The 17397-nt window shown below is 31.9% G+C and overlaps 1 protein-coding gene across 1 annotated transcript in view; it reads right to left on the minus strand.

Moving 5' to 3' along the window:
* Positions 1–7948: 7948 nt before the first annotated feature.
* yellow-b overlaps positions 7949–17397 on the minus strand; it is a 52820-nt gene continuing 43371 nt past the window's right edge. The window contains exons 2-6 of the mRNA XM_076418760.1: positions 13749–14011; positions 10056–10198; positions 9815–9985; positions 9502–9756; positions 7949–9397 (exon numbers count right to left, since the gene is read on the minus strand). Coding sequence (XP_076274875.1) covers positions 8858–9397; positions 9502–9756; positions 9815–9985; positions 10056–10198; positions 13749–14010 — 1371 coding nt within the window. The 5' untranslated portion in view covers position 14011 and the 3' untranslated portion in view covers positions 7949–8857. The remainder of the gene's footprint in view (positions 9398–9501; positions 9757–9814; positions 9986–10055; positions 10199–13748; positions 14012–17397) is intronic.

Below are 17397 nucleotides of genomic sequence, written 5' to 3' on the forward strand. Positions count from 1 at the left end.
CTGGCAGGGGAGTATTGTAGCGACCTTGAGCATGTCGAATTTTACATCGTGGAATAACGGTCTACAAAATACCCAGAAATATAATCCCAGATGTTGAACACGGGCGGGGTGCCAACTGGAACCCGACAACGAATGGCTGGCGGCAACCCCGAGACGTTTATCTGGGATATTATTGAAGGGTATTTCGGTCATTCAGTGCTCAACCCTCGTTTGGTTTAGACGTGCCACCATCGACTGCCCAAGCCTCGTCTTCAGGTAACTCCGCTGCCATCCGTTTTATTATTTGGTATTTTTCACATCTTTTTTATATTGTCAATAAATAACGGTCACATCATGTAAACACCACTGTTTCATTTCGATTTACCTCCATTCACCGAGCCACATCATTTTTACCCTAAAGATGTAATATAATTGTTAAAAATGTTAAAATCGATTATATTACGTTTCTTTACTTTACTCGATCGTAGAGTAATATAGAGAAAACTCGATAGGGCTTCTGGAAAAAAATTTCATTAGGTTCAATATTTAGATGGGATTATAATCACCCATTCAAGTACTTTTAATTGTCAATTTAAATCTCTATTATAGGTACATGTAAAGCAAACATTTTGCTGTGAAAACATTTCATTGTTTCTTTGATAAAATTTAGCATGTAACAGTCTTGACGTGATATTTGATTGGCTAATGAAATTGAAATAAAAATCAATTTATATTCTGAAAAAAGTGTATTAAATAGAATTCAATAAAGCATAAAAGGTATATATATATATATATATATATATATATATATATATATATATATATATATATATATATATATATATATATATATATATATAACATATAGGATATATTAGAGTTCTATCTTTTTGTTTCATTATATTTAAAACCTTCTTCCTAATCGATCGCTGTAACTTCTTTATTACAATATGGTTGCATGTTCATATACTTATCATTCATATTATTAACATAATAATTGTTATATTTTATTATAAAAGCCATTACATGTTAAACAAGGAAAAGTTTTAAAATTTACATATTGAAAATTTTCTGACATTATTGACATGACAGAATCTAGGAATAATATATATAATAATAAAGCAGGTAGCTTAAAACCTGCACATAATATAAAAAACATAGAAAACAAAGTATTAACGGACCTGCTAACTATGGCATGAGATATTTGTATTGCTTCAATAAACTTTATCACATCTGGGTCTTCAGAGTTATATTTTACATAATTGTCGAGCCATATAACATATGGGCTGAAGAGCCCCAGGCCTAACGCATCTCACGCCATAACATACCCGGGCGGTAGTTTTATTTTATTGGCCACTTTTTCCGTTAGGACTACCTTCCAAAAAAAGCTGTTAAAATTTCATGATATTCTACTCTTGAGTTTGTGCGTTATTGTGCAGTGAGTAACACGCTTTCGTTGTTTTCAAAACAATGGATCAAAAAGATTCAAAAAAGAAAAGATGGATCATTTAAACTTTCCTTCAAGTAATTATGAACAATTTAGTGATGACGAAAATAATACCACAAGCTCAGAATATGTACAAATGTAAGTTGATCAAAATCAAAATAATATAGAATGTAAATTGAAGTCAGTCACATTTCTGTTCATAATTGTTACTATTAATTTCTAAACTGTCTTACTATATTTGTAGTGCCTATTTCCATCGTTCCAGGCTCACAACCAGGGTGTTCGAAGCAAGTATCATTGGCATTTGAAGAAACTTTAGAAGGTAATGGTGAAGTTTGTATTAATTCAGCCAGTATTCCCCTTTCTGCTCATTCTTACCGTTAATTACTTGACTCCATAACTTTAGTCCAGATGTTCCTATAAGAGCAAACAAAGTTTTACGTTGTACCGTAATGTACATCTCAGGTTATTTAGTAAAACCTTTGAAAAAAGAAATTAAGTGTGATATACAATTATGTATAAATCAGTAAACCCACAAATTGAGACTGATTCGATAGAGGCAAGACAATATATCATGCCCCAGACTCCAACAAAATTGTTTATTATACTGTCAATTCAACAATTTTGTCACGTTGATAATATAACAAAATTTTTGTCAAATGTTTAAAAAAAAGTTAATTTAAAACCCTTCAACTGTACATTCCATAATGATCTTTTGGATAAAAGACTAGTAACGATAAAGTACTTGTAACGTAAAGAAAAAGTACTAACAAAGTGTTCTATATACTTTTGAGTAAGACAGGTGAACAGAATACTAAGAGGAAAAAACTCAAAGTATGCTTTCAATATAAGAAAACAGAAGAAAGAAAAAAGACCGAAGAGATAATGTTGATTTGCATTACACCAAAGTTTTTTGCTTACGGTTTTATATATGTATATAATATTTATATTTTATAGATATATTTATTTTTATATTATATTTATATTTTGTACATAAATTTACATTATATATTTATATTTATTGTTATAGATTATATTTATATTTATTTATTTTTAAATATTATATTTATAATTAATGAAATTTTATTTCATAACTTTATTTCAGAAAAAATTGTTTTTTATTTAAATTTAATTGGTCAATTAAACATGACGTCAAAGCTGTTACCTGCTAAACCAATCAAATTACTTGAATGGCCCATTATGGCGCTCTCTGGATGTTGGGCAAAGCAAAACTTTGCGCCAGGGTCCCCTATTGAGTTGCATCTCTCGTACTCTATGAGTTAAATCTCTATTTTCTCTATTAGCTCAATGTTGATTTACCTTTTGCGGTTAGTTCTTGTTTCATTCAGTACAGTGTTCCTTGTAAAGTCACTTTTATAACACTGTATTTCTCTTTAGGTTGTTCTGTTATTATCTGCATAAATTTTTCTTGATAAAACTAAATTTAATCACTGCATTTTCCACCACACCTCCGTAATATCTGCAAAACGGTTAGTATTATTTCTCTACCCACACATTTTAATACTAATACATATGTTATATATTATAATTATACATATGTCTGGGTACATAAAACTTTCACACTCTAAAATAAGATTTCCTATAATTATCCATATTAATCAAATCTCATCTTTAGTTGTTTCTACTCTCATCACCCTGTCTTGTAAATTTTCGGCATTCAGTCATAATTAGTCCTATATTCAGAAAGTTTCATTCAAGTGAATAACTAAGCTGTTAATTACCAGTCTATCAGATAGATATATAACCTTTCCTGTTTCCAGCATAATGAACAATATATTTACAATGAACTTTTAAAATATATTATGACTAATAATGATATGAGTGACTATTGGGTATATTGGTCCCCTTCTGAAATATTCATATATCGTCTAAATACACATATTAAAATTATAAGTTTTCCTTGATTTTAGTATTTGCTTTTAAAAATTGTATCATTTTAAAATCAATGTCTAGAAGTCCCATTCGACCTCTTTGTGGTTTATCTTTACACCATTTAAATTCTATATTACCTGAATGGCTATGAAAGTATGTTCTACATCCTCCAAAGAGCTGCATATATCTAAGCTTTCTATGGCGACTTTTCAAATTAACAACATTCATATAATTTTCAAAAAAACACCGACACATCTTCCACCCTAAAGAATTAAATTAATATTGTATGATGCCATAAGGGCGCTGTGTCTAAAATTAAATTATTAATTAACATATTAAAAGTAACGCTAACTTATATTCTTTAATGTTTTAATAATTCAATCTTAAACGTGGCTAAAGTGGCCTCTGAACCACAGATCTCGTCTTCAGATTATTTCCATTTATTGTTACGAATCATCTACGATTCGGGACGGGATGAGATTAATAACACCATGACTTTGGAACAAAAGAGAATTTTTTTATATTTGGACCCAGCTGGTTTAAAAAACCCTTACTTATTTCAACTGGAATTCTTGAGGTGTCCATGAAGGCAGGGTTGCTGGGGGGTGCGAGGGCATTTTGGCGAGAGCACCTTTGAGAGGGATTTTAAGAGGGAGTTTACCGAAAGGGTTGAGGATTGTAGGAATTTGTTGAAAAGATGGTTCACAAATTTGGTCACTGTCTATTTCTCTATGAATTTGGAAGTTTCTGATGAACTACGGGGCGCACAGAGCTTGACGGAGTATTTAGTTTTGCATTAATTGCAGCTATTTGATCAAGCTTGGCGCAGCGTAGCTGGACCAAGTGTTTAACTCGAAAAGGGCCAAGGGTGACGTTTTATCACTGGAGCAAGTTTGCTTCGACGGCATCGAAAAGGGCCCAGAACGGACGATATTCCATAGCCGTTGGATACTGCTTTATTTTTTGGGGGTCTCCAGGTAAATCGGTGGTGGTCAAAAATTAGACCTAAATATGTTGCCTTATCGGGCCAAGGGATTGGTGTTTTGTCCACCTGGAGCTTGTCTATCGTGACATCTTTTGTGTGGTGAAAGGTTTCAGCTTGAGATTTTTGGGTTTAATTTCTAATATCCAAAATCTTAGCAATTTCACGGCCGCTGAAATTTGACCCTGAAATATGTTGTGCACCCAGCCTGCGGAACGAGCACTTGAGAAAAAGGCTGTGTCATCCGCGTATTATGCGGTTTCCACATTCCACTTCATTGGAATGTCGGCCATGTAGAAGTTAAAAAGGGCAGGTGCTAGTGGGGAGCACTGGGGGACTCCGTAACTAATAATTTTGGTGTTATAGAGGGATTTCTCCGCCCTTACTTGAAAGAATATTTTCGACAAAAATGACCTCAGAACTGTTATCAGATCTATGGGTAGTCCTGCTTTTATGACTTTATATATTAACCCTTCGTGCCAAACTTTGTCGAAGGCCTTTGTGATGTCCAGGAAGAGAGCGCAAAGGATGTGTTTTCTGTTTAGTGCGCTTTGGACGTGAGCGACCGTGCGAGTGGTCTGATGAGCACACGAGTCTTTGGTTCTGAACCCATATTGGACGTCTGGGATAATGTGGTTCTGCTTAGTAAAGCGGTTTAGTGCGAATCGGATCGCTCGTTCTATAACTCTTGGGAGATCGAACTGAACAGGCTGATGGGCCTGTAGCCTGAAAGGTATTGTTTGCTAATTTTTCGGAATGAGTGGATGGAATTAAGTGTATTTGTTAATTCCGCGAGGTGCTTGTGGGGAAGCTTTTTAAGTTGGAATACCGATATTTCGTCGAATGTCGGTGCCTTCTCCGAACGGAGAACGAAGTTTTTCAGGAAATTTGGTGGAATATTTCTTCGTATTTTCGCTTAAAGCGACCTTCAGCTGGCAGGTTTGGCGTCATTTATTTCGCGAATGTTTCTGCAAAAAGTTTGGCTTTTTCGCAATCTGTGATCGCGAAATTATTCAATTATCTCCAGATGACAGCGGAAGCTTCGAGACTTCGTGTCCCTTTTGTCTTCTGGATCTAAGTTAACTCGAGCTCTTATTTGAAGACGATTCCTGTGGCGGATTATTTCACTGATGTTTGGTGGCAGTGAGGAGATGTGACTGCCGTAAGGAGGGAGGTGGTATAAATAGAAATTGTAGCCAGCTTGCGAGTATTTTGAATATCGCGAGTGAGCTCGATGATTACTGCCTCGATTTGTTCTGGGGTTTTAATTTTCGAAATGGGTCCTGATTTTAAGAGAATTTGCTGGAATTTCTTCCAGTCCGTTTTCAGAGTGGGTTTAGAAAATGATGTCTTGATGAGGCGAGGGTCTCCTATCGTCAGTATGACTGGGCGGTGGTCGGAATCCAGTTCGCTGAGATTTTTTTGTAATTGTTGGCCGATGTTGCTGGAAGAGGGTCGGCTCTGAAGGGGTGACCAGACATATGCCCGAGCTAAGGCACAGTTCGAGGATGTGTTCACCGGCACGATTAGATGAAATATTTCCCGAAAGGGGATGGCGGGCGTTGAAATCGCCGCCGATTCTCTTGGAATTTCGCTCTCAAAGAGTTCCTCGAGATCGGTCTAATTGTAGTCGTTGGAGCATTTCCAATAAATGGAAATGATAACGACCGGCCTGTTGAAAAGGGAGGGAGAAGATAGAAAATGATGATAGAAGTTGTTTCTATTTTATCATTCTAGGGAGAAGGTATTGAGTAGTGTTGAATATCCATCTTTCTTATCGCGCACTGATTGTGCCCTCATCCCTCATGTCCTGGGGTTAGGGACCTTGGTGGATTACTGTCCATTCACGGGCACGAACATGGACGCCAGTTGTAGCGAGAGAGTTTGGAAAACCATATTTTTTATTTCTTCGAGCTGAGCCTGAGGTGTACAGATTTGGGCTGGTGTGGTTTGCGGTTGCGGCGGTTGGTTGGCTCTGGCCAGTTTATTAGCGATTTGTCTTCCTGCGTCGTTTACCCAGGCTGAGGTTTGTGGAGCGAGGGATGGCGTATTGATTATTGAGCTCGCCTGGGTGGTTTTTGATGTTTTTGCTACCGATCTTTAGCTGCAGCCTGAGTAGTTTGAGGTGTCTGTCTCTCCACAATTACTGCATTTGGCCGGAATGGATCGATCTTTTGTGCAGGTTCTGGTTTCATGGCTGGCGGAGTGTCCAAAGAGCTGACAGTTGAAGCACTGGATAGATTGGCCGGTACTGCGCTGAGTTTAAAATTGTACGGCTTGATCTATTAAATATTTGAGGTTGGATATCTGTCTTTCTTCCCTTGGTATAACCACTTGCATGATTGCAATTGGCTTGCCACCTTTTTTGTGCCAACTTTGGATCTATCGTAGGTGGGAGCGCAGCAATTCTAGCTCTTCTCTGGCCTCTTATGGCGTAACGCTCTCTACGAGCCCTCTTATGATCACTCGGAAACTGAAAGAAGGAGTGGTATTCATATTTCCTTGAGTGTAAGAGCTTGGTCACTATTCTGAAGTCGTTTTCTGCTGGAAGGTAGAGCAAGACTTCCTGCTTTTGGTCTGTGTGTTGCCAATTGTATTGCTGTTTGCTTTGCAGATTCTTCTAAAACCACTCTAAATTTCCTTCCATTTGTAATAGTTCTTCTGAAAATTGAAACTACCAAAATAGAATTAAAAAAAAACAAGTGAATATTTGAACATATAGAAAAGTTTCAATTTAAAAAAGATTAAATGTTTGACATTGAGAGAAACTTATCCATATCTTTAAAACGGATATCACATTTTTTAATCATAAATACATTAACATTCAATGTTTATTTGAATATTATTTGATATCTTATCATGAATGTTTCCATACAATTAAATTGCTTTCTATATTTTAATATAAACTGATATCTTATGACATTAGATAAGATGTCTATATGTTGTGTTACATCTATTATATTTACAATACTGTGTCATTAATCAAAATAAATAATATATTCAGATATAGAACCCAGCGTGTTATTTATCATTTTTAAGAAATATGCCATCAGTTTTTCTTCGGTCGTTTTAATTTTAATATTTACTTAATCCAACTAATTATTGATGAATGGAATCGTCTATAGTAATCTTATAACTTACAATTTTCTTCCATCTGAATCACTAGCAGACAGTTATTTACATTTAATTATATAAGTTATACCGTAAAAAAAATTAAAAGAATTAAAATTTAATAACATTTATTTGGCATCAAACATAATTTACAATTCTGTACCATATCCAATATAAAAAGCATCTGTTTGGTATCTAGATTTTAACCACGTACAGGCTTTCAAATAAACAAAAAATTAATTTTTATAAGCAATTATTCTTATCAAATACATTTAATAGAAAGGGACGGTGATTAAACTTTGCATACACCCTGCATATTTTACACATGAATGTTTATTTCACTATCAAAAAACTAATTATCATCGAATGGGTAACATAATAATAACGAAATACTTTCATTTAACCTAGTTATACACATTCTTGAATATATAAGATTACTCGGGCAATTTTAAATCTTATTCGTTTTATATTCAATTTGCTAACGACAAATAATAATTAGATAATTATTGGTTTACCGATTAAATCAAAGACCGTAATCTTTATCGACATATTTTATTATTCTAAGTACTAAATTATATACAAACTAATGGTATATATAACAAATATTTAAGTACATATTTATCAGCTTATTTAAAAGACATTATATATTAGCTCTCGCTATTTACAACAATACAATTTTATATATAAACATAATTAACTGCATTGGCACTGTAGGCTACCTATAAGTTTGTTACAAATAATACTAAGTACCGGTACTTGAATAAATATGATTTCGCAATGTTAACAATCTTGCAAAACTGGTTTGTTTCTGCGTGGAAAGCTTTTACACATAGAAAAATAAATTATAACAATTAGTAATCGCTATTTATGCCACTAAACAATTTGAGGAAATATAATCACTATTTGACAATATACAAAACTAAAACCCACATACTCACAAAAACATTAATTTTCAACGTTTACTGTTAATATTATCAGGCATCATTATCCATTATCTAAATAGGCGGAAAGAAAAATTCTCTAGTAAGCCATTACTTCTAACAAATTTCTGCACGCTATCCAAAATAATACTCTCAAATGTGTAGACAGGAATATTTATATCCGTCTTATTTATGTTTAACTATATCCTAACTTAATTAATCAAAGCCGTTTGTTGTAATACAATTTGTATTGTATAACAATTAATAAAATATCTAGTTCTAATAAACATATTTCAACTTAAATATATTATTTCTTTTTCATTCAGGTGGAAAAATATAATAAATTTAATGAAAACGAAATAAATTAAATTATTTTGTAGGTAGGCAACCTAACCAACAGATATTTTAAAAGGATTCTAAAATGGAACATCTTTCTGGGAAATGATTTGGATTAAACGAATATTTCTGCTATTAACTGCACAAAGAAGACACTTTAGTTATCACTTTTTAATTAACACATGGAAACTACCTCATCATTTCTAAAGCTATTGCAATTACCAGCATAAGCATGTTAATTCCCACACTACCAGCTCCGGAATTTCTAGGCTTGATTTTATCACCACCAACCAGAGCAGGAGCAATTTTGTTCATGATATCAGGATCAGGATTCAATTTCGATGCGCACGCCGTGCCTTTAATAGCATCGGAGACCTTTGCTGTCATGATTCTGTAATTATAATCATCCCTATCGAGTAAACTATATATAAAGGTTGGCAGTCTATCGGAAAGAACCCATAAATTGCCTTCTTTATCAACTTTAACGTCATTGGGGAACACCATTGTCACATTGTTCATATAAATGCGTCCTTGTGACTCCATGGTATAAGCTGGATTGGTTGTCCGCCAACAAGCAATTGCGTTGAGGTGGATTAAAGCATAGAAGAGAACCCCAGTTTTTTTATCAAGGAATGCAGTACCGCTTTGCCCCTTAGGACCACGACTTCCAAGATTCTTGTACTCAAAATAGTTGTTTGGGTCTTTTGCTTTCTGTTCATCTCGTAATATCTAAAATAATAATACATAATAATAACGCTAATAACTATCAGATAAGTATAATTGCTTGAATGAACACAAAATCAATGAAAGGCAAAAACTATTAAACATCTTACCTTTGTGCTGACAGAAAATTCATTAAAACTGGTCATAGGATGGAAGAACAGTGTGCTATATCCATCCTTTTCAGGTCTCAAAGCTAACCCAAAAATACCATCAGTCCACTGGAATGAAACACTAGCAACTGTCATATCACCAGCCAGGGGATCTATGTGGAAGAAATTATGTTGAACTTTCCAACTTCTGTTCTCCTTCCAGGAATAAACAATTAATCCAGGACCACCCAAATCGGCCATATAAGCGAAAGAGTTCTAAAACATTTAAATTTACTGATAAGCGAGAAAAATATAGTATCAGACTGAGAATTACATCGCAATCTTCATCCTCCACAGCGATATTAGCCAGTAATGAGTCTTCTGTTAGTTGATCGGACGGAATTGTATAACTTCTTAGCAAGGCGTCGTTCGAAAGATCATAAATTAGCAGACTGCTATTTTTCATATATCTTCCACCAGGCCTGTCCTCTTCCTCCAAGCTACCCTAAAATTATTTAAACGATCAATTGTAATAGTGATCTAGAAATGTTAAATATTAAGATTTTATAACATACCTCATAACCAGTATCTAACACCCATAGCTTATGACACTGATCAGCTCTAATTCTAAAGGGAGAAACAATCTCTGGTACACCTCCATAGAGGGCGTGAGCAGTCCAATTAGGGTACGGTTTTAATTTTGGTGAATCCATAGGATCTGTAATAAATCAAATAATTAACAGTATTAACATAGTTCACGACTTATTATTGTTATGTTCTAATATAAAATAGTATAAGGTCGATTTTGAATAAAGTTCACTTTTAATATATTAATATGTTTTTTATATTATGTCCTACCCTAAATGATTACAATGCAACTTTAAATAATGGTTTCTGTTAGCTAGATATCAGCTAATTTAATACATTTCTCCTTAGTATAAAATTGCAAGAAATTAAATTTCAAATATAAACTACACAGAATTTATCTGTATGATGCGTTGCATAACTATAACTTGATATTAAAGAATTTAATTTTAAAAATATAGTTATAACATTATTCTTAATTTATATTCTTAATTATAAATTCTTAATTCTCCTTTTGGATAAGTCACAGTCGAAAGGTGTACTAAGTATATATATAATATAATATATATATATATATATATATATATATATATATATATATATATATATATATATATATATATCGTATATATACCATGTTTTAATCGATGCTATGTAACTATGTCTTTGCTGTTAATTCACGTAGAAGTCAAGTATCCTGCTTCATTCGGTATCCAGTCTTTTGATTGAATTAATTTAATGAATGAAGTTACGTTTATATTTAGTTTTGTGTTCTATGGACTGTAACCTGTCAGATTGAATAAGTACTACTAAAGGTATGTCACTTAAAGCTATTCATTAGATAACATGAAATTATTATGTCAACAAACCAATAATTTATATTTGATATATACTTGACTTCTTGACTGTGACAATAATTAAAATGTGTCAAAAGTGTAATAAATACATTATTTCTATTGAATTTGAATTTGAATTTCCTAAAGGGTTTGTCTTCTTACTGGAGTTTATCTAAACTAAGCTGAAATGTAATAAAACTTATATTTATATAGGTATTAAAATAATAATAATATTTTTAGTCCTTTGTAGATGTAAAAAATGAACATCCTATCTGTCATTTAAGATAATTGGATTTTTTTGGACATATGAATAATGTTCTGGGGACAAACAGTATTTCCAGTTCAATACTAAAACCAATAAATCACAACAAACAAGCAATTTCCTTAATATCATAAAAAATAAGCCAATAGATGGCCCACACTATATATAAAAAATATCAAAATGTCCTGTGGAAGATTTATTTCTTGTAGATTTATTATTCCGGTATAATTATCTACAAAGAATATTACAAGCAAAGTGTGTTAAGGACAGGCATCTGCCAACAAGGTCTGAAAACTGTAATGAAATGTAACACTTGCTCTCTTTTTTCAGCGGTGGACCCAAGGTAAGTTGGCTAATAAAACTTGTCACAGCTACATGTATCTTTTCCGTATTATAAATACTATTAAAACGAAACAACAACAACAAAATAATTCATAACACCACATTGTAGTGTAGTTCAACAAGAGTAAAATCGGATTTATATCTGAATCAAAGAATATTAAAAATGTCTTTATGAATATAACCTCAAATATATTAGCTTTATTCAATTTTTACATTTTCAGGATAGATATGTAGATTCAATGTTTACTTTTTTTTAAACTTTATTTAAAACAGAAGTATTATTAATTTTATTTAAAATAGAAATATTTTTGCTATCTTTTATGGGTTTGAAAGGATAGATACTGTTACTGGATACTGGATAGATAGAAAGTTAAGATACTGAATGACAAGTGTACGTCAGTTATGTAATTGCCATAATATGTGTTAATGCCATAAAAAACGTGAATTTCGCCATAGATGTCTGTGATGATTTGCTTCACCATTTATTCGATAGACCTGCCCAAATCATTGTAATCCCCATTTCTGAATTATTTCTCTAATGGTGCACTGATCGCATTTTAACGAATGATCTTATTTCTAGGACGATCCTAAAGAGACAAACATGTAGTTCAAAAAAAACATGTAGGATTTGCCTTCATCATCGCTTTCCAAATATCTCAAGCTTACAGGTATCAGATTTTTTTACTGAGCGCAGATTTTAGCTATGATTGTTATATTTCTTCTCTACCACAACATATTAAAGAAGCAGAAGCTCTTGTGGCTTGGCCAATTCGACTTATTACTCAACAGTAGATGTTACTTGCATCTACTTTATTACTGATTCCAGATACCCGATCTTCTGCACTTGATCAGCTCGATGCCTTTGATATTTACAGTAGTAAATAATCAGTCTATTGTCAATGATTTTCGGTATTTTCTTCAATAATTCTCAGACCATATGGAGGAATGGCCTTAACAATCAAGTATCAGCGAATTTAACTCTATTATCAGCGAACATCAGATCGTTCAAAAAGTTTATATTATCAAATTGAAAAGAAGAGACTTACTCAATAATGAAAGAAACAAAATCAGGTGTAGTGCAAGGTAGTGTTTTGGGCTATGTTCTTTATCTGCTCTATACATGCCACATATAGACACACATATCACAAAAAGAAAATGAAGACAATAGTACTTACTAATGAAGACAATAGTAAGTGAATAACAACATAAATGAGCCTAGAGATGTAGAAAAATAGTCAACGATATTAAATCAGAGCAACTTGACCAAAACTATTCGTATCTATAAATATATATACAATTTTGTTTTTTCTTTGATGTCGAGGATAGAATCGGACAATCTACATGCGCGAGAACTTTCTTACTCAAAATTGCATTCTTTAGAAAGTAACAATAAAGTAGATAGGCTTAGAATGCAACGAGTTCGTGCACATCAAATACATCAAGAGCGAGCACGACATAATGAAATTTAGCGATTCCGCAGACACAGCGGCAATAGATTATTGTGCCGACTAATCGGTAACAATTGGGGAAATGACAATAACTTAAATATTGCAAGCGTTAAAATACAGTGCTGAATCTTAATCCAGTAGATGTTGTGCTGGAGGCATAGTAAAATTGCCACAATTGGTCCCACCATCAGATCCTTTACGCTCTTCAGTTTCTGGGATTCGAAATGATTTTAAGCATCATTCAGAAATATAGCAGCTGTTTCCAGATGACATCATTTGGCGTTAGACATATTATACAGGACAATTTCATGCCCTCTTTGACCAAAATTGCATACAGTAGTTACCGAACACATGATACATGGACCTTGCGACCTTGCGGAGTTTTCAACTACAATTCACCATGTATGGTTGACGGCAAGTGTTCCAAGCGATACCCAAGAGACTCATTTGGAAGAAAATCTAAATTAAGTTATAGCAAAATATTTAAAAAAGTGACAAATTGTTAGTCGGAAACGGCTAGTAATAACATATTAAATAAAAAAATCGCATATAACCAATAAACGCAATGTAAGATGCCTGAGGAAATTTAATTATCTTTAAGGAAGCAAATGGATAGTATTTCCATGATTAAGTTAGTTGTTGCCTATCTTTTGTATGAATAAAAGGGAGAATCTGTAAAAATTAAATCATACACCTAATAATTAAATATACAGTTTTGAAAGAAAACGTTATTTTTGAGAAAAATATTGTGTAGTTCGGAATTTAAAAAAAAAGTATTTAAAAGTGCTTTTTTACCATTTTTCCTGTCAATATAACCTAGTGAAGCTGCTACGCCATATTTCCATCTAGGCAGTGTAACGAAAATACGGTCGTCATAAACCTCCACTCCTAAGGGCAGTTGATTCTCTGGAATATATTTCTTTGAAAGCAGGGCTTGCTGCTTAAGATCTTCTGAAGGAAACTCAAATTCCACAGTTTTCCATTGATAAGCTACGTTGAGCTTATCCGCGAGGACATGTGTAGTTAAACACATAAAAAGTAAGGAACGTCCCAACATCCTGAAAAAATAACACTACGGTAAGTAATCAATGTTTGTAAATAAAAAATCTTAATAATACTACTATACTTGTTTTTCTGGTTGCCTAATATACAGTTAACATTTTTAAAATAAAAAAAAAATGTTTTAGTGGTTTTGAAATAACTCGTTAAACTAGTTAAAGTAATATCCCGCTGACTTTAAATTTTACGTCTATTACATCGCCATATATTAAATATGTCATATTTAATTACAGATTAGATTTATGTAATATTGGGTATCTAAAAAAATAACCAATATAAATTTCACGTAATATTCCTAGTTAATTATTAAACGGTATTTTATTTTACCAAGAATATATATTTTGATTTTTTATTGCTAATTTTATTGCAGACAGTAAATATTGTAACAATTACATTAGTGTAATTAAAACCAAATTATTCTCATAATACCTTGTATTATTTTAGTTTACATTAGAAACAAAGCACATGTGATAATTATAGAACGATATGGCAATTTAAACTGGATACTAAGCTATTGTTAAAAATGTTTTTGTTATCAATAAAGTATTCAATATGGTTCAATTTATTACCAATCAATTATTATCATTTTTTGCATGACTAGGATTTATCTTCAAGAATTTCTTCAATTAAATCGATAAATTAATATTAGAAAAGCTCAGATATGTCACTATTATGTCAAAATTTTTAAAATGTTAATTTGAATGGCTATAATATCAATTTATATTCGATTGTTTATACCAATTTAATCCTGTCATGTTTATGTAAAAATTATCAGTTCATAAAAATATGAATAAAATATAGTTCATAAAGCCCTTTAATTTGTAATTTTTTGAATAAATAGAGATAACTAGAAAATGTATGCTGTTTGACATCACGATACTTGAATATCTAATATATTCGCTCTATGTAAGTTTTCAAAAGTTTTCAATGCATATGATAAATAGTTAGCTAATTGTAAAACGAATTTTTAATTAGTTTCTAATGTATTTAATTTTCGCCCGATATTTTTGTGACCGGTATATCGATATTTTTGTTAGTCGATGTTTGTTAATATCCTTTCAACAAAATTAAGTATATTTTTAAACATATTAATTATTCCAACTAAACCATTAATATCGGTACTTAATTTTAAAAGTTTAGGGTATTTTGGTACGTAATTTTAAAAATGTATTTAAAATATACCATTGGCTTATTTATATTGAATATAAAGCAATTATTTGTATTATTTATTTTTTCAGTGAATCGTTGTTTTACATATATTGTTATATTACTCAAGTTTATTAATTATTTTTTGATTTCTCATGTTATAAGTAGGATTAAAAAGTAATTTGTTCACATCTATACAAATTAGATTTTAATTTTATATAGCAGAGCTTATATTATGAGTTTTGTATAACCACCGAACATACATTTGGAGAAATTGCATTCAAATGAGTTTCTATACTATTGTTTGTTTTATTTTAACGTTGCAAACTGGACTATAGTTAATTATTTTTTAGGTAAAATTGAAAATAAAAGTTCGATTAAAGATTTTGAATAGTTGAAAGTTACCATTAAAAGAACAAAATACAGGTTAGAGATGCCGAAAAAATAACTATATATCGATTTTCAATAAAAAAAAAGAAACTAAACCAAAACTGGAACTTAATTTTAAAGGTTTCGTTAAAAAATGCTTTTAATATATCGATATTTTTTAGACCCATATTTCCGTATTTTTCTTTTTCGAATATATGGATATGTCGAAATTTTGTTTGTTATTGTAAAGCGTATATCCGTATTCTATCAATGAATTATATTTCTTATCTTATATATTGTTCTATTTCCTTTTTCCTATAATAAAAAATTATTTTAAAATGAAATATTTATTTGATGTTTATAAAAAAAGGAAATAAAGGGATTTATTTATAAGGACTGACAAAATTAAAATTTAGTGGGTATGCCAAGCTTCCCTATGACTGAGTCATATGAGTAGACTCGGGTCATAAAAATTATCGAAGTTGAACGATTACATTACGGCCGATAGATGGCGGTGATAAGACTTAATTGCCAGTAACTGTAATACAAGACGCAATACATGTGTAAAAGCGAGTTTTATTTGTTTATATTTTTTCGAAATTTTTGTCCTAAAACACAGACAAAGATAGGTACCATTCAAGTAAACCATACACCGTTCCGAATATCCATGACACTTATAATTCCATCTGATAGTTCGATATTTTAGACCTTTTAATTTTGGATTGTTTGAATAATAATTTAAAGGACCTAAAGTTAATTTCTGAAGACGCGACGCTCAGAGTCACTACCTTTTTCGTATTCGGTTTATTTTACTGTCTCTTGTGCCACCCGACCTGAGCTTCATCAAAGGGTGAGTTTGTTTACAGAGTATTCTAGTTTTCTCTCTTTAATTCCCATTTATTACTTATTAAATCTCCATGTATTATGTTCCATTTATTATTAAATATTTATTAGTGTTGATTTATTATACTCTATTCATTATTTTCTATTTATTATTCTTAATTTATTATTCTCCATTTATTATTTTCAATTTATTATTCTCTATTCATTGAAACCAGAAACGAACGCCAAAGTGGTCAGAGTTGTTGATGTGTGGATAAATTGAAGCACACATAAAAGCCATAGCAAGAAGAGAGTGCAAAATAGCAACAGAGTATTGCTTATTTATTATTTGAGTGTTTGGCTTGACCTTAGCAAGGCCTACGAACATTAGTGGCAGCATCTCTCGCGTTTGCTTCCCTTGATCTCATTGCTCGTCTTTTGTTGTTATTGTTAGGACATAAGCTGGTACGTCGCGCGTTAGCTTCCTTCGTACTCTGTGCATATGTATATTAGTTATCGTTATTGTCTGTTTTATAATGGTTATCAGTCAATATTATTTACTACTATGGACTAAGATTATCATTGAGATCATTTTTTATCTACCGTTGTCATCATCTTTTATTGAAATTATCAATACCATCCATTATCAGTATTTGTCGATACTTTTATTTATGAATCATGGTCCGCCAGCATAATTAATTACCAGTACATGTAGCTGTCAGTATTTTAACTTATGCCGTTGAAATATTGAAATAATATTGAAATCTATATTACCTGGCATTAGAAGTATCCACCGTAAGAATCACCGATAATTTCATTATATTACCCACTCGATCTCAGGTTCTACAAACTGTGAGTTTGTTCACACAGTATTCCAGTTTTCTGTCTTTAATCATCTCTTTTTTCTTATTTTTTCGAATCGTCGTATGTTCCCAATAATTATTAAATTATGGCAAATCAAAGATAATAGTTTTATGGTTGCAATTTTAAATATAAATTATAAGAATTGTATAAACCAGAAACTAACGCCAAAGTGGTCGGAGTTTTT

The sequence above is a fragment of the Rhynchophorus ferrugineus genome, unplaced genomic scaffold (genome assembly GCF_030347505.1).
Source record: "Rhynchophorus ferrugineus isolate W39M unplaced genomic scaffold, kcgeb_rfMv2 rfM1, whole genome shotgun sequence".
Classification (NCBI taxonomy): Eukaryota; Metazoa; Arthropoda; class Insecta; order Coleoptera; family Curculionidae; genus Rhynchophorus; species Rhynchophorus ferrugineus.